The 18,565-nt window shown below is 43.4% G+C and overlaps 1 protein-coding gene across 4 annotated transcripts in view; it reads right to left on the bottom strand.

The window, feature by feature from the left end:
- plcl5 (phospholipase C like 5) overlaps positions 1 to 18,565 on the bottom strand; it is a 98,077-nt gene that overhangs the window by 20,342 nt on the left and 59,170 nt on the right. For all 4 annotated transcript variants that reach the window (XR_008393467.1, XR_008393468.1, XM_053675896.1 and 1 more), the window contains exons 2-4: positions 12,824 to 15,313; positions 5,150 to 5,353; positions 4,155 to 4,230 (exon numbers count right to left, since the gene is read on the bottom strand). Coding sequence is in view for 2 of the 4 variants with exons in the window: in XM_053675896.1 (XP_053531871.1) it covers positions 4,155 to 4,230; positions 5,150 to 5,353; positions 12,824 to 15,313 (2,770 nt within the window). In the remaining 2 variants the exon portion in view is untranslated. The remainder of the gene's footprint in view (positions 1 to 4,154; positions 4,231 to 5,149; positions 5,354 to 12,823; positions 15,314 to 18,565) is intronic.

Genomic DNA, 18,565 nt, shown 5'->3' with positions numbered 1-18,565 from the left:
CATTTTTTCTTCTTCTACTAAATGCCACTGTAAGTGCGCTAACAATGTTCCCCACCCTCGTGATGGAAAATACGGCAACAAGTGACGAATTACCACCGGAATCACTAAACACATCACAAATACTTGTATACAAACACACTTTATGTTTCGAGGTGGAGTTTTCCTTTAAGACGCTACGTTCATTCAGTGTCTGAGTGAGAGTCTGAGAGAACGAGGAAGACAGCAATGTAATGTGACAAAGTAGCCAGAAGCCATTTATTTGCAGTGAATGCTGGTGATTTACAGTGACAGAAGGCATATAGACTATTGGCAAAGCAAGTAGACGGGGTCTGGTGATGAGTTACATGGCAACTACTAATATCAGTGGTGACAGAGGGACTCAGGGTGCTTCATTTGTCCCCTCTTTGTAGCATTAACAAAATCGTTTTTAGTTTGAATATTCATTCCAAATCAAAACCCCTAATTTTATTATTTAGATGTCCTATGCATACAGCACATCCCAGTTTACCCCTTATATACTGTACATCTAAATGGCATGAAACACGGCTGGAGGTGAGCCTGAAGTGTTTATTGGAAAACGAGAGGTGCTGGACAGCCATTCATGCTGTCTTGTTTGTCTCTCTCTCTCACACACACACACACACACACACACACTCACATTGACACAACTAATTAAGGGCCAGGCAGCTGTGATGCTCTCCCATGTCCAGATGAGACAGAATGAGAGTGAGAGAGAGATATAAAAATTTTACAAAACATCAGAATCCTTGCAAGGGTCTATTTGTGTGAGAGATTGAACAGCAGGCCATTAGTGAAGAGATGATTCAGCCTAGCTGACAGATCAAGGAAGAATGAGGAGAGGGAGAGGGAGAGAGGGGGGGGGGGGGAGAGGGGAGGGGAGAGCGAGAGAGAGGGAGGGAGAGACGGAGAGAAAGAGAGGCAGAGAGAGAAAGAGGGAGAGAGAGAGACAGGGAGAGAGGGAAAGATGGAGAGAGAGAGAGGAAGAGAAAGAGGGAGAGAGAGACAGAGAGAGGGAGAGATGGAGAGAGAGAGGGAGGGAGAGAGAGGGGGAGAGAGAGAGGGGGAGAGAGAGACAGGGAGGGAGGGTGAGAAAGAGGGGGGAGAGAGAGGGGGAGAGAGAGAGAGGGGGAGAGAGAGACAGGGAGGGAGGGTGAGAAAGAGGGGGGAGAGAGAGGGGGAGAGAGAGAGAGAAGGAGAGAGAGAGCTGGAGAGAGAGGGGGAGAGAGAGCTGGAGAGAGAGGGGGGGGGAGAGAGAGAGAGAGCTGGAGAGAGAGAGGGGGAGAGAGAGCTGGAGAGAGAGAGAGAGGGAGAGAGAGTTGGAGAGAGAGAGAGAGAGAGAGAGAGAGCTGGAGAGAGAGAGGGGGAGAGAGAGCTGGAGAGAGAGAGAGGGAGGGAGAGAGAGGGGAGGAGAGAGAGAGAGAGAGAAGGAGAGAGAGAGCTGGAGAGAGAGGGTGAGAGAGAGCTGGAGAGAGAGAGAGCGAGAGAGAGAGAAGGAGAGAGAGAGCTGGAGAGAGAGGGAGAGAGAGAGGGGGAGAGAGAGCTGGAGAGAGAGAGAGGGAGGGAGAGAGAGGGGAGGAGAGAGAGAGAGAAGGAGAGAGAGAGCTGGAGAGAGAGGGTGAGAGAGCTGGAGAGAGAGAGAGCGAGAGAGAGCGGGAAAGAGATGGAGAGAAAGACGGAGGGAGGGGGGAGAGAGTTAGAGAGGGGGGAAAGGGAGAGAGAGGGAGAGGTAGATAGGAAGAGAGAGAGGGAGAGAGGGAGAGAGAGGGGGAGAGAGAGGTGGGAGGGGGGAGAGAGAGGGGGGAGGGGGAGAGGGGGGGTGAGGGTTAGAGGGAGGGAGAGAGGGAGAGAGAGAGAGAGGGAGGAGGAGGGGAGGGTGAGAGGGAGGGGGGGAGGGAGAGAGAGAGAGGGGGGGGGGGAGGGTGAGAGGGAGGGAGAGGGAGAGGGAGAGAGAGGGAGGAGGAGGGGAGGGTGAGAGGGAGGGAGAGGGAGAGGGAGAGAAGGGGAGAGAGGGGGGGGGTTTGAGTGAAGAAGCTCAACTTGTTTACTTATTAACATTCTTCCCTCTCTTGCTCTGTCTCTCAGTCTGGATTACACACATGCTTCAAACAGCGTTTCGAAATTGAAATTCAAGCCCTTTTAATGTCAATGAGGTTTTTCCAGTATAATGCAGAATTTTTCTTTCCTAAAACAGTATTCGGCCCTAAAATAAAAGTCACGTTTACTTTTTCATCATATCCCTGTGGAAATAGCAGAGAGAGAGAGAGAGAGAGAGAGAGAGAGAGAGAGAGAGAGAGAGAGAGAATGTGTTCATTCTGTAAATAAACAAACAGCACAATTATAAACCACATTTTATTTATCTCCCCTACTTTTTTTCTACTAATACTGCCTAAATAATTAGGCTATCAAAGCTCACGTCACCTGATCTGTGTCCGGTTGGTGCTTCCCATATAGTTCTGTCAGAGGACAGTAACTGCCAATCAGAATGCTCCACTTCAAGTGACTCTGATTGGCTAATCAGTTGCTGTTTTGTCCTTATGTGTATTGTTCTGTGTAATTATGGAAGAGTGCACATTTAGCGACATGTCAACTTATCCCATAAGCCCATGGGGTTGTCAGCTGACAGACCATGGTAAGGATGCAGTCCAAATCGAGCATTAAAAAAAAATACAGAGACAGAGACTGTCAGTGTAGCCTAAGGAATAAATATACTTTTTTTTTTTTTTAAATAAACTCTCGTTTTTTTGTTGTTTTTTTAACCTGCTTTGAACATGAACCAGCTTGGCTCCTGTATCAGATCCTCTCGTGTCTCATCCAATCGCATGCTCAATGTGAAATTTAACTTAAGGCCGCACATCGGGTCAAAGAAAGCCAGAGAACTTAGAAAGGGAAGCTTTGGCAAAAACAGCATGTTTAAAGAAGATTGGACTAAGACATATGTGTTTTGTTACCCCTGCTTCTAATTCAATACAGACGTGTCTCACAGTAGAGGTGTGCATCGGGACAAAAATGTCAGCAGGCGGTTTTACGTTAAGACAAGTGGTCAGATATGAAAAAGGCCACGCTCATTAACATGGGAATGTACAGAATGTACAGGTTATCCTAGTCACAGTCGGGGTGCTTTAAATGACTTGTTTGTATCACAAATGCTAACTGTGAGAGTGAGCGGGATCGGTCAAACTGTCTGTGGGAGTCGGCTTGAGTGGGATTAAAGAAAATGTCACACACGCATACCTTCAAGAATGAAATGTTAAGCATTAAAAGGTAACCATTCTCGCCATTCAGAGAGAGAGAGAAAGAGAGAGAAAGATAGACAGAGAGAAAGAGAGAGTCAGAGACAGAGAGAGAGAGACACAGAGAGAAAGATAGACAGAGAGAAAGAGAGAGACAGAGACAGAGAGAAAGAGACAGACAGAGAGAAAGAGAGAGACAGAGAGAGACAGTGAGAGAGAGACAGAGAGAGAGACAGAGAGACAGAGAGAGAGACTGACAGAGAGAGAGAGAGAAAGAGAGAGACAGAGACACAGAGAGAGACAGAGAGAGAGACTGACAGAGAGAGAGAGAGAGAGAGACAGAGAGAAAGAGAGACAGAGAGAAAGAGAGAGACAGAGAGAGACAGCGAGAGAGAGACAGTGAGAGAGAGACAGAGAGAGAGACAGAGAGAGAAAGAGAGACAGAGAGAAAGAGAGAGACAGAGAGAGACAGCGAGAGAGAGACAGTGAGAGAGAGACAGAGAGAGAGACAGAGAGAGAAAGAGAGACAGAGAGAGAGACTGACAGAGAGAGAGAGAGAGAGAAAGAGAGAGACACAGAGAGAGAAAGAGAGAAACGGAGAGAGAGAGACAGAGAGAGAGACAGAGAGAGAAAGAGAGACAGAGAGAGAGACTGACAGAGAGAGAGAGAGAAAGAGAGAGACAGAGACACAGAGAGAGAAAGAGAGACAGAGAGAAAGAGAGAGACAGAGAGAGAGACTGACAGAGAGAGAGAGAGAAAGAGGGAGACAGAGAGAGACACAGAGAGAGAAAGAGAGAAACGGAGAGAGAGAGAGAGAGACAGAGAGAGACAGACAAAGAAAGAGAGAGACAGGGAAAGAAAGAGAGAGAGAGACATAGAGACAGATAGAGAGAGAGTTCTAACCTGCTCGTTGTGACTGGGTAAGTTTGGAGTAGACACTATCTGCTGACTCGATCAGAGTACGGCTCGTCTGGATCATCTACAGGAAGGAAACAGGAAGTCAAATCTCAGCAGGAACTGATATGGACATACACACAAGCACACACAAACTTAACTGTAGTGCTAATGGTATGCGCAATAAGGTTGTGTTTGTTTGTGAGCGTATCGGGAGAGTTCTCTGGCCAAAACACTTCCACTCATCAAACCTGGTTTTGTTTTCTCTGACGCCCGAGTTTTAATGTGTCAGACATCAGCCTCTGTGTACATGATGCATGAAAAGTCCACAAACTGAAACTGAAATGTGACGATCTTTTTAACCGTACATAGACCATACAATATTCAGACCAATATTATTATTGTGTACACATCAAAATATTATAAAACTTTGCATTCAATTTTGTTCTTTGCTCTTTTATAAAGATGGGGTCAGTGATTTTTATTTACTTCTTTTTTTAAATTGTGATGTATTTCTTGGAAGTTTAGTGTGGTTTTTTTGCTAGTCATGTGACCACATAACCAATCATCCCAAAAACAGTGCTGCTAGCCCCGCCACCAAACAGCATTCGTTCCTCTTGAGTTGCTAATAAAAATAACTGGAAGCTTTGGGCTTTGGTACTGGATCAGAGGATGGTAAAAAAAAAAAAAAAAAGTCAGTTCACTGTGCCAAATGTTTGAGTTCTTTCTGGAAAGCCAAAGAAGTGAGAACACTGGGTAAAGCTAATACATGTTTGTTTTGCACAAAAGGTTAGAAGCTACTTTACTGAAGATTCAAGGGAAAAGTGTAGGTGTCGGGTGTGACAACAGAAACAGACATGAAATATAATAGCTAGAAGGGTGGTCTTTCTACTAAAGTATTAAAATAGTAATTATTCCTTAAACTAGCTAACATCATAGATTATTTGTGTTAAAGTTTAGGCGATACTCGATAAGTACGTTGGAAAGATAGCATGCTAGCTCACCGTGTCGTAGGCCATGAGGACTTTGCGCAGTAGCTCGGGGACAGCACCCTGGGCCTCCATGGTGGGGTAGGACTCACTCAAGTCCACGGTGACGCGCAGAGACCCCTCGCTGTTCAGCAGCCATGATGAAACGGTCAGGATACATTGCTTCATGTTAGCCGCTGGGGTCAGCCCACAGAGCTCCTTAAATGACACCATTGCATTCTGTTGGAGATATATACACACACCCAACTTAGAAACTCCTTTTACACTTTAGGTCAATTGGCATCTTGTAATTATAGTAACTACAATTTCAGCTGAATTAGGTGTTATGTGAATTCAAGAATATATAGCTAGCTGATCTTTACAATCGTCTGCTGATCTAAAGTCACCGCTAGTTTTAAGTGCACCGACCTGTTTGCTGTATCACATCTGCTGATCCATTTTACTGCAAGAAACACACTATTGGGGAAAGTAAGTGTTCCCTGCTGGGTTAGCAGCTGAGAAACAGTCATGTGCTAGTTAATAATAGGAGCACATTCAGCAACTAAAGCATAACTAAACTGGAAGCCATATGATTGTTTGTTTTATAAAAATGTTCCTTATGCAATCTCTCAGATGTTAAGAGCAAGACGAGGCCATTCAAATAAGCACCAATAAATATGGGGAACGCCATCAAAGAGCCATGGATTTGTAGAGTGTGACCTCCTCTATTTTATCGGGAAGAAAGTGCTATTCCATGCTGCTGGTGTAGGTTCCCATGACACCATTATGCGCTCTCATATCAAGGATTTAGTGTATCATTGTACAAAGTCTGCATATCTAAGAAGAAGAAGTCTGCTTGATTGATAAGTCCATTGGAGACTGTAAGCCTTATACAAAGGAATATTTCTGTTCATATCCAATATTATGCATGATCTAATACCATTAACACCACAGGCAGCAACTCCATACCTTCCCCATCCCTTGTGGACCAGCACCATCCACACCACATCTGCATGTACCACAACATTATTCCCTTCCTCATGCCTATGTGGCCAAATACCATTCCTACCCACCATTAACTAGCCCAACAGCACCCCAGTCCCATCACCATATGGCCCAACCATCCCCAGTAGATCCACATTTTCTGCAAGACCATCAACACCCCATACCACCATCCATAGTAGTCCACCACCATCCCTGCCCCATACCCATATGGCCCACCACCATCAACACCCCATCCCCATGTGGTCCACTTCCATCCCTGCCCCATCCCCATATGGCCCATCACCAAAACCATCACTGACCCATTCCCACATGGTCCAATGCCATCCCAACCCCATGCCCATGTGGCCCAATACTATCCCCACCTCATCCCCGTGTGCCATTCCCATCCATTACTATATCACCCAACACCAATGCCACCTCCACCCCATGCTGCCCAACATCATCCCAACCTCATGCACCCCAACTCCATCCCTACCTCATCCACATGTGCCCCAATACCATCCCTACCCAATCCTTATGCAGTCTTAATACCATCCCCACTAAATCCCCATGTGCCCCAATGCCATTAACACCCCATCCCCATGTGCCCCAACACCATCCCAAGCACATCCCCTTGTAACCCAACATTATTCCCATGTGTCCCTACACAATCTCCACATTATCCACATGTACCCTAATGCCATCCCAACCACAAGCCCATGTGGCCCAACACCATCACCATGTGCTGCCACACCAACCCTACACCCATACACTATCCGCACACAGTCCCCATGTGTCTTAACACCATCAACTGATCTGCCTATGGTCCAACACCCCACCCTCATGTGGTCCAAAACCATCTCATCCCCATTCCCATATGGCCTAACACCAATCCTGTCCCATCTCCATTTGCCCAAACATCATCATCACCATTCCTCATGTACCCCACAGCTTTTAAGTAACATAAAAGGCTTTCCAAACCTTTGCGCTTTGCTCTGGTTTAAACTCTTAAGATTGCTTTACTGACAAATCAATGATTAACCGTCTCTATTTGTGTTCAATGTGAGTTAATAAGTAAACTTAGAAAACACTTAGTAGGTGCACTTTTTTGTAGGTTCACTGTTTTCCTTCACTGGTCAGCAGAGAAAAATCTGATGTGTGTTCAGGGGGATAATCCTTGCATTTTGTATTGACGTAACTCAGGATGGGCTACCTCACCACCAGGTGGTGTTGGAGTGAGAAGAAACCTACTGCTTACTATCCCTGGTCCTGGATTAACCTGAGCCATGTCTTTTGTTTTCTTTGCTTTAACACATCTGATCCAACCAATCAGCTAATTAACAGACTTTGAGTTGATGTGAGAGTTGGAGTTTATCACTATTCCATGGGAATTCTGTGAAGCACATCACCATTCCTGTGGTCACATTAAGTACATTTTCTTTGTCCATATAACATTGAGGTATCATCGACTGCCCATTCCTTTGGAGATCTTTACAGACCTTATCACCCCTCATAAAATTCTGCTATTCTCATCCTTTCAGCCAAAGTAAACTGGCGTTGGGCCCTGATGAGGGATGATTCACACATGTATGTGTTTTCTGCCCAGAATAATCATAGTTCTTAAAGGGAACCCCGACTATGAAGACTTGTATGGCTTATTATATTAACACTGACCTCCGATATATAAATCCGCTATAGAAAAACACTCTAGATGTCAGTTGTTTGTTTTAATGGTTATCCACCATTGCTATTTACCATCGCAATGCATTCTGGGTAGTGACGTCAAATGTTTGCAACGGTCTTGATTCTCCAGTGACCCTCCAGTGACATAAACAAGTCTTCAGCCTTTTCAATTTTAACCAGAGCGTAACATAAGCGAGGAAGCTAATATAGAAGACATTACTCAAAATGTACATCAAAATGAAGACGATCAGAGAGGTGAGGAGGCGAGAGTGAGGCAAAATCAATAGCGTCTGTGTAGCAACTGCACGTCTATGCCAACCGAGAGCATTTGTTGTTCAAGGTAAACATTTGGATTAAACTATCATTTTATGATGAAACATATTCTAATATCAATAGTTTTAGAGATTACCAGCCATCTCGCAGTTGTATACTTTATCCTGTTAAAATTCAGACGGCCCGCCAGCACGATGTCGCCATGTTATGAGCAAATCTATGCTATCTACACAGCTTCTGTGTGTACGAAGGGACTCATATCTTTGGAAAGCCGATATTCTCGTGATTCGATTGATATAAACCGTTTCGAGATACAATTACCACAGCAGTTACAATCAATGTCTCTGTCAGACCACCGACATACAAACAAACACTTATGAAACAACTCACCTCATATGAAGCCTCATAGTAATCCACTGATCAATAACATCTTGACAAAAACAGTCTTGTTACACTGGCAAAGGTCCAAACAATCCAATTATGTAAAATAAATATTTAGTCCACCTTTCAAAAAACCATGCATGTACTCCAAATGGTTCAAGAACTGCTATAATGTTACTTTGGGTATGTCTTGGCTAGCTGTTTTAGGCTAATTTTACAGGAGTTTACGTTATGAGAGTATACAGAAAAAATGCACTAACAAGATGCTTACAGGTTTGATTATATTTACAGATATCCCCTGTATCACAGCACACAAGAACTAGAAAATTACAGCCAAAAGCATTGTGGCATTCATTTCCTGATCTCTGGGCTAGTAGTTCATTCTTTTGAGAGCTCAAGTGCAACCGTTTTACATCATCGACTCAGAGTGCATTGCACATGTGACATAATGGCGGCCTCCGTAGGTTAAAATATGTATTAAATATTAAGGATTTTTAAAGTAATGAACATATTTCATGTGTTTCTAACAACGTATTTTAGTAGGAGAGGGCAGTTATCGCGTGTTAAGGCCTACAAGTCTTCATAATCGGGATTCCTTTGAAAGAATTTTGAATCTAATCATACACCCCACAAAGACATTCACACAATTAACTGTATACTTAACCAAATTGACGTCATCAGTTCTACTATGATCACTAATAGTCATTCAACTTTCCCTTTGATCTTTGAATCCAACTTCAACAGAGGGTTGTTGGGTAAGATTTGGATCTGACTCTGCCTTTACAGTAGCTCTGGAATTACTGTCGCGTTAAGCACGTAATGGGGTTAGGATGGATACAAATGCAGATAACGGCTTTATTAGGAGTAGAGACAGGCAGATCAATCCAAAACGTGAGACAATAGCGTGGTCAAAAATAGGCATAAACAAGGCTGAACAGGAATGGAGAAACGAGGACAAGAACAGGATCAACACTATGAAGCAAAACACGGTGAACAAAGGCTCGGTACACGAAAACTCACGCAATACTTTGCGACGAACAAACAGACACGAGGGGTTTAAATACTAAACATAATCAGGGGTGAAACACAAAACAGCTGAGACTAATGACACATACGCGAAATAACCAATGACAGTACAGGGGCGGAGACAGAACAGAAATCACAACAAAACACATGTGTCACTGACAAACCCGCTCACACTTTCAGCTCGTGCTTCGGGTATCGGAGCGTGCTGCGTGCTCCAGCGCTAGTGCGAGGGGAAATCGTGAAATTACTCAAAGATGTTAAAGAACACCTATTTCTCTCTTTTGCTCTGTATCTTTCTCTCTCTTCATGGGTTCTTGGGTGTGAGGAAGATTAACGGTTTGTTTAAAGAAAACAGTGAAAACATCCACCGGGACATTTGGTTCCCACGAGGAAACTATCTGCTGAGCCGTAACACATGGAAATGCGTGCACACATGCTCACTCTCTCTGTCTCTCTCTCTCTCTCTCTCTACACCCACAGCTTGTCCTTCTCTTGTGCTGCATCACTCCATTCCCCTTCAGTTTAATGACCCTTCACATCACGGTTCAAGTCCCATGATGTAACGCACACACCCGGTGACCGAGAGCGCGGGAAAATGCTGCTTCTTCCAGCACACAATTAGATCATTTGTCCCGACTCATCTTCTGCAAGTGTACTGATGTTTCAGATGCTATCACCCGAACGCCAACATCTCTAATACGCATATTGATCATATCCAGGACGAACTTGTGTTATTTATAACGCATTTAGTTTTATCTCTCACAGCTCAGTCCTTGCAACATGATCTAGTCATATTGATTTGGGGTAAATCAAATATGACGGAGAAATGCAGTAGGACATACAGAGTTCCAGTTTCTGGAAGATGGAAGAACGCCATAGCACTTACAGAAAAACGGAGAGAATTAAGGGTAGTCACATGCTTCTAAAAGTCGTTTATGCTGTAATGACTAAAAACCACCCAAGATTGTCTCATAATTAACAAGTAATATGTTGACCTAATAAGTCTCATAAATAATTCATAACCATCGAAGATGAGATCTATCAAAAAAATCAGACACAGGATGAAAAAGGAAGGAATTACACGATAATACGCTGAAATACGCTCCGTTTCAATTTATATCCGTGTTTTTTTTCCCCCAAAAAAGAAAAGCAATTAAATAAAGAGGAAATACAAGCTCTGAGTAGTTATCCATCAAGTCTTCATCTTGATTAGCTGGAAAAAAATCTCATTTCCTGAAACCGTGCACAAGAGAACTTATTTTTGTGGAAAAATTTACCAGTACAATGCACCTTTCCTACGGTAACAAAAACAGAAATGAAAGTGGAGGTCCTGCAGTAGGAGGAGGAAAGTAATTCATCATGACTATCATTTTCATTTCGTGCAAATCCTCTTCCATTCATCATGCTGTCGTTTTTCCAGGTAATTACATATGCCAGTAAATCACTAATGTGTGAATGAGGGTGTTATTGTTCCTGAAGTATTGTGTGGCAGAACACAGAAAATTGGTGGACAGCAGTGTTGCATGGCTTACTGAGGAAATCTAATCTGGTACTGAATACAAATTACAGGACTGTGTAACGCAATCATTTCGATTACGTTAAAAGTGTAATCTAGCCGCTCCTTTTTCTTCCGCTCGCGCATTAAGACAAAAAATGCAGCATGTCATATTACCGGGAAAACGTAAACGCAAAATCGTCTGTCCTGAAGACTTCCAGTGTTCGAAAATGTAAAATTTTACTTCTCACTTTTGCAAAGTGTTGACACTGGAGAGAAAAAAAATCGAAATAAAAGCTACATGAACTACATTTACGGCATTTTGCAGACGCCCTTATCCAGAGAGACTTACATGAGATATGTTTCTACAACTGAGCAATTGAGGGTTAAGGGCCTGGCCCAAGGGCCCAACAGTGGTAGCTTGGCAGTGTTGGGGCTTAAACTCCTGACCTTCTGATCAGTAACCCAGAGCCTTTAACCACTGAGCCACCATTGCCCCAAGAAAACAAATCTAGGGAGCAACATGTGGGTATCATAACACCCAAACAGGGACCTGAACCCTGGACCCTCAGATTAAAAGTCACCTTGTTGCCCCTCATCAGAATATTCACATCACAACACACACCAAAATTTTTTAAATCCACTTATAATTTGCAACGCATTTAGAAGATATTCACATATGACTCATAGTTAAGAAAAAGGAGAAAAATGGCCGAAGAGAGAACCCATGTTTTCGGTTTCTAATGAACGTCATTTGTACTGTTACTGATTGTAAATTGATAGTGATAATGACATTGGGGTTATTATTTTTGTACTTCTGTGTACTGTTAATAAATGGTGACAAACCATATAAGATAATAATAAGTAAAAGCCTGAAACAGACCAACTTAGCACTCTCACCTCAGTAATGCAGACATTATTAATGCAGACATCCCAGACAAAAGAACAATCAAATACTTATCACCGTAATAACAGCTCAAGCAGTAATGATTGCTGCAGATTCTCTATTGTCTATCTACAGTATGCTCTGTCTAGTTATCAACTGTTGACCTGCATTGTCTTATTTTATTACTCCCTTTGGTGAGACGCTCCTATTATATAATTAGGCCAACATAGCACTTTCTCCAGTAAAGGACATACTGCATTTGGGAAAAACATTATCAAGTCTTCTTGGGTTTCACAGAATCACATAAACCACTAATGAGCTTCATTGTAAAAAGCAACAACAACAGCAACAACAAAAAGAAAACCTCTCTGGCTCTCCCTATAATTGAGGGTTTGTCCTCAGTTTGCATAATAGACTATGAGGCGCTTGTTACATCTGACACAAATTCCTCTAGCATTCCTCAAGCATCTATTAAAACCTCAGCCAGGACTAGCTTAAAGAAGGTCTTTAGACACCATGGACCAGTCCTTATCTTATTAAATTAAAATAACTCCTTGGTTTTGATAGGGAAATGCTAGTCACTAAATAACTATATATCTAATAATAATATTTGTAAGGCAGGCATGATGAATAGGCAACAGTGCATAAGTCTTGGGATTATATTCAGTGCATAAACATTTAAGAAGAAAAAATCAAATGATCAAACATGTTGTTTAAGGGACATACTACGGATCTCTTTATAAAGCACATAGTAACCTATTCGGTCGGTAGATAGAGCTTGAAAGTTTCATGTTCAGTATGGCCAGCTGGCTTCACTGCAGCTTAATAAAAATGACTTATCACATTTGAAAAGCAGATTTATCTCTAACCAGACCTTCAAGAGGTAATGTACAGAATAGCATGGTGCCTTGAGTAGCCACTCTGTTTTCTTTTCTTGAAGCCTACAAGAGTGTTTGACAGAAAAAGTACACGTAAGCCTTACCTGCACGTTTTCCCGCAAATCTGTTGCCTCCCGAAGTGGCTGCGTGGAAGCCCTGAAGAGTTCATCTATGACTTTGATCCCAGTGTTCTTGGTTGAAGTGTACTCCCTTGCCTTGCGACCCTTCCTCACAGAAAGACCCCTCTTGTGAGCTTTGCCCCCACCACGCCTGTTCGTAATGGCCACATGAACAAATAATGTGGTATTGGGCAAAAGCTCGCCTGTGAGTGACTGCAGTGGTACATGACGATATCCAGGCTGCAGGCACTCAAAGGGTATGGTGTACTGGCCAATGAACTCATCCCCAATGTAGTCATCATCAAGAACCACAAAACGTAAAACTGCTAGTTCAGGGAGATTGATCTGGAACTCAAAGCTCTCATCAAAAATGGGATTGTCTCCATTCTGCGATACAGTCTTTGTGCGCTGCTCAGCACAATCGGCAGGGATCCCGTGGATCTCTACATAGATGTATGGCTCAACTACATCACCTTTTGCGGCTGAGCCTCGAGGTTTTGGCAGGTTTTGGCCACTGATCACCTTGATATGAAGGAGCTGGGCAGATACACCAGGCAAAGAGTCACGAGCATTGGCACTGAAGTACGAGACCTCCTCGCGCATTATGGCAGGGCGTAGCACATAACCACAGTTGCCATTTTGCCTAAACCAACCCAAATTGAGGTCCATCATCAGGCCTGGTGTCTGGTAATTCATAGCCACGATCTGACAACCACATTTCCAAAAGTCCTGTGGGTTCATATTGCTGGCATCAATGCGCATGGGAGTTGGGTACACCCGTGATAGAAATCGCTTATTATAACTGACAAAGTCCTCAGGGTACTCATTAGCAAAGCGATTAGCATCCACCTCATTGAAAGAACATATCTCCCAGTGCTTCTGTTCTCTCTTTGAGGACTCAAAATCTCTAAATTGGACAGACTTGCAAAGGGTGACAAGATCTGACAATTCCTTACAAAGTAGCAGCCTCTTGCAACCAAAACCATTGAGATGGTCCTTCTCGTCTGCTCCCAGCATGCGCCGTGACATCTCAAGACCCTCTTCCTCATCAGTCACCTCCCCTTCAGAGTCTTGTATGTCATGTGGAAGGCATTTCCCTTTCAGAAGTATCTTGCCCTTTAGTTTCTCTGGTGAGGGCAGATAGTTTTCCTCAGGACTGGGAGGCTCTGTGTGGAGTTTGTCCCCCAGGATCTTCTTTATGTGCTGGGCCATGACCCTCTGCTGTGGGATACTGCAGTGTGTCACTAGGCACAGGATAAGAGGATACTCTGAGCTCTCAAAGGCATACTGGTTAACGACATCCAGGACTTTTGAGAAGGCCAACTGGGAGGCCACAGAGCTGCCTACGTAGACCACAGGCTCACAGTCAGGGCCGTCCCACACCACCACCTCTATGCTGCGGCAGCCCATACGCAGGGCACGGACATAGCTGCTAATGTCTGAGGAGCCCCAGTAATGGTCCTCCAGCAAAGACGCATTGTGTGAGGAGTTGATGTAGTAGTGAGACAGGGGTTGTGTCATGTCCTGACAAACGCTTTTGTGCTGTGGGTCAAAAATGTGGCACTCAGATGACAAGAGGTAATGTGTAAAACCATCAATAGATAAGTAGCCGTGATCACGGCCTTCAGCTGATGGCTCGTATTTTCTCACAATGTCACGGCACATCTCTTCTGTCACTCCCTCTACACCCTGCTCAACTTCCACAAACAACATTAAGTCCTTAGAATCCAGGTACTCCTTGTTGCTAGAGAACTGCACAAGCAGGAAAAATATCTCAGGTCTTGTGCACAATTCACAATATGCCTCTACAAATAAGTCTACGTCGATGGCCTCGCCATAGCGTTCTTTGGCTTTCTGAAGTTCTTTAAACTTCAGCTCAATCCGTGACTCCCTCATGCCTGGATTAAGCCCCTTGATAATCTGTGTGGCACGAAAGAGGTCAATGTGTCCCTGCCTCTCGACATCAGCCAACTCGAACACCGAGCCAATCCAGGATGTTCTTACGCTCGGCTGAGTGGCTTCGACCACTCCAACCATGTGTCGCCCGTAAGAGACCAGATAGCGCAGTCCCATCACCCAGGTACTGACCACATCTGCTGTGCTTGCCACTAAATCCAAAGACTCGTAGTTGTCTCCATAAATGATTGAGAAAGCACACTCATCTGGAAACTGATCCGAGAGACCGTTGCTGCGTAGGACTGGGGTCTTCTTCCCTAAGCGCACCTCTTTGATGCTTTTGATCTCCAGCTTAGCCTTCTCAGAGTCCTTTTTTGAAGGTTCCCAGCGGAGCCAGCTCAAGTCTGGGTCTAGTAGGAAGTACCGGTTGTACATGCGTGAGTTGGAGCGGACCTTTTTCATCTCGCATCCCTCCAACATGAAGGCCATGCAGGCAGCCGTGCTGTTCATCTTGCGGTCGCTTGGCATGGAGCTGAATGACACAGTCTTCTTCCTCACCTGCCGCTGTTTGGAGTTGTTCTGCAGAGAGAGCAAAACAGCGGTTTCAGTATATCCAGCATGAGTGAACATGTATACACAATACAAATGGCACCATATATTGCCTGTGTATGTAAGGAAGAGCTCATATGACTTTTTGGTTGGGTCCCAGAAGATCCCAATCGCACTGCACACCTCTAGTACACAGATAAGAACATTCTTGTTGAAATAATATGAGCGCAATTCCAGCGTTATGGACGTGACATTTCCAGTCAAAACTATTCTCAGAGAATGTATTTATTAGCAGTATATTGAACCATCTTTTTATATTTTCCTAAACCCCTGAGGATAGAGTCCAGACATCAGAAAAATATCAGTCTAAAGACATGTTTTCTATTTTAGACGAGGAAAATAAACCTACGTTACGGACGTGACAAAAAAAGGACACGAGTTTTTGGCTTCTCCATAGAACATGAAATATTTGTTTTATTTTAATCGATGTTTTCGCATTTATGAGGAAAACCCATTGTTACGGACGTGACGTCTCTCCGTTATGGACGTGACGCTTCTGAAAGCAGAACTTATCTGACTATGGAAAAGCATCGGCGCAGTTCAGCGTGTATATGTGAACAAACCAAGTGATCTCAGACCCTCAAAAGGACCCAAAACCGAACCGTACTCAAACCATGTCCTGAGTACAGAGTTTGGTTCTTTTAAAATGAACTATATGTGAATACACCCTTAAACCTTAAACCTGAGTTCACAGCGTCTCTGAGTGTTTTCACATATAGTTAATTTTAAAAGTACAAAACCCAGTTCTCGTAATGTGTACCAGAAAGGGAAGCAGCCGAAAGTGATCACAGTCCTATTGGTGTTCACACTACAATGGACTCAAAAGAGAACACGGTTCTATTTTTGGTCCTCTTCAGCAATGAAGTGATCTCAGACCCTTTCTTGTTCACACTACAACTTCATAAGAACTCAGACCCCAGCTTGCTGCCAAAATTTCATCCAAGTCATCATAGAAGGGACAGGAATCCATCATTTCAGTGGACTCCACATTTTGTCATGGATGCTCATGTACTTCTGTCGTAGTTTTTTTTTTTTTTTTTTTTACTTTTAACCAGCATTGTAGTTCTGTTCTGTTATAGCATCTTTCCTTCATTTTTTGAGAAAACAAAAGCAACACTTTTATGTTCTTATGTGTTGAGGATACTTGGCGTTTAATGCAATCCTCTTTCCAAATTTCAAGACATGCACAGCTCTCATCCTGAGACCACGCGACCCCGTGACCTGACATGGTGAAAAATTTCGTGTTTTTTTCAGCAATGACGGAACATGGGTGCAGGTATGGCAAGCCTCCGTCGAAACGAAATGCAAATCGGACTGGGACCTCATTGCTTTCACATATCACGAAGAAATCGAACCACAAACGGACACACAAATGACCACCTCCGGAGGTTCGCTTTTGGGTCCTTTTAGGGGGCTCTGAGACCACTTGGTTTGTTCACTTATACACGCTGAACCAGTCCGAGAGCGTTCGGAGGGCTCAAACGAACTAGGTGTGAAAACACCCTCTGAGGCTGTTACGGTGTAACCAGTGTGGCACTGTTCAAGACTTCGAGACCATGAATTTGTTCTGTGTATGAGACCACGAAAGGTACAGAATTGCAAGCTAGATCAGCAGCGAAATTAAATATTTATCAGATCAGTTTCCCCCCACAATCCAAAAACATGCAGGTCAGGTGAATTTAAGACACTAAATTGCCCGTAGGTGTGAGTGCGAGTGTGAATAAGTGTATGTTTGTGTGTTATCCCTGTGATGGACCGACCATATGTTCAGGGTGTTTCCCTGCCTATGGTGCGCGAGGCAGGGATCCAGCATCATCGCGACCCTACAGAGGACAAGCAGTATGGAGAATGGATGGATGGATGTATGAATGTATGGATGGATGAATGGATGGATGGATGGATGAATGGATGGATGGATGAATGGATGTATGAATGTATGAATGTATGTATGGATGGATGGATGAATGGATGGATGAATGGATGAATGTATGTATGTATGGTTGGATGAATGGATGGATGGATGGATGGATGAATGTATGTATGTATGGTTGGATGAATGTATGTATGTATGGATGGATGAATGGATGGGTGGATGAATGGATGGATGAATGGATGGATGGATGAATGGATAATTGTATGTATGGATGGATGAATGGATGGATGGATGAATGGATGGATGAATGGATGAATGGATGAATGTATGTATGTATGGATGGATGGATGGATGGATGGATGCATGGAGTTCAAATCGCAATCATGTGTCAAAATAATCGCACTGTGTTCAGCCGGTTTGCGCAGTTCAATGTGCACTCTAGAGTCAAAATAATCACAGTATTATGCTTTGTATCAAAATGATCGCTAGTAGTATTAACAATTTCAGTAGTTATGTTTTAACCATGTCTCATATTGGATGTCATTTGGATTCTACCTATTAAGTGGAGCAAAAAAGAAGCAGCGACACGATCTGTGTTAAACAGATGTCCGATAAAAGGTGAGGGCGTGCGCGAGAAAAACAGCGAGGGGGAAAAACACGCCAGGCGTGTCCTTTATGGTAAGCGATCATCTGATTGAACATATGTGCACGCCTGTTCATCTGTCTCTCTCTCTCTCTCTCTCTCAGACACACTCACATTTATTCAAATACTGTAAGAACGATAACATTGTACTGATCTGTAAATCCCCATGGTGCTCTCGTTGTTGTTAGAATTTTATTAATTTTATGTTACTAGAATAAATGAATGAATTACATTTGTACAATGTTCTGATATACAGTAAGCCAGAAGCAGATCGCAGTAATACAAGTCAGTCATCTAACAGCAGCATCTGGGTAAACAGATGTGCGCCAGTGCATACGATTTAATATGAAGCGTCCTCTAACGGTCACGTCCGTAATGGTCACGTCCGTAACTTTTTTTGTATTAGTAATTATTATATGATATAAACTTGATCTTAAAACGTTACGGACGTGACGCAGCAGTGAAGCGTCTTGACGTCCTAAATATAGCCCTCATAAATTCCAAAGGCAGCGCTGTTATGGAAAAGTGAGTGTATTTATTTCTCAGACATTTGTCCATCTTTCTGCAAAATGCTTATTTTTAATATAAAGTAAAAAACAACAACAACAACAACAACAACAACAACAACAGGTTTTTAAACCCTCTTTTAAAAACATGAAATACAGCTGGTTGAGAATGCTATTTTAGTATTGGTGTACACATCATA

Source organism: Ictalurus punctatus, chromosome 2 (genome assembly GCF_001660625.3).
Source record: "Ictalurus punctatus breed USDA103 chromosome 2, Coco_2.0, whole genome shotgun sequence".
Lineage (NCBI taxonomy): Eukaryota > Metazoa > Chordata > Actinopteri > Siluriformes > Ictaluridae > Ictalurus > Ictalurus punctatus.
The sequence above is the reverse complement of the archived record's forward strand: the minus strand, read 5'-3'. Positions and strand labels throughout refer to the sequence as shown.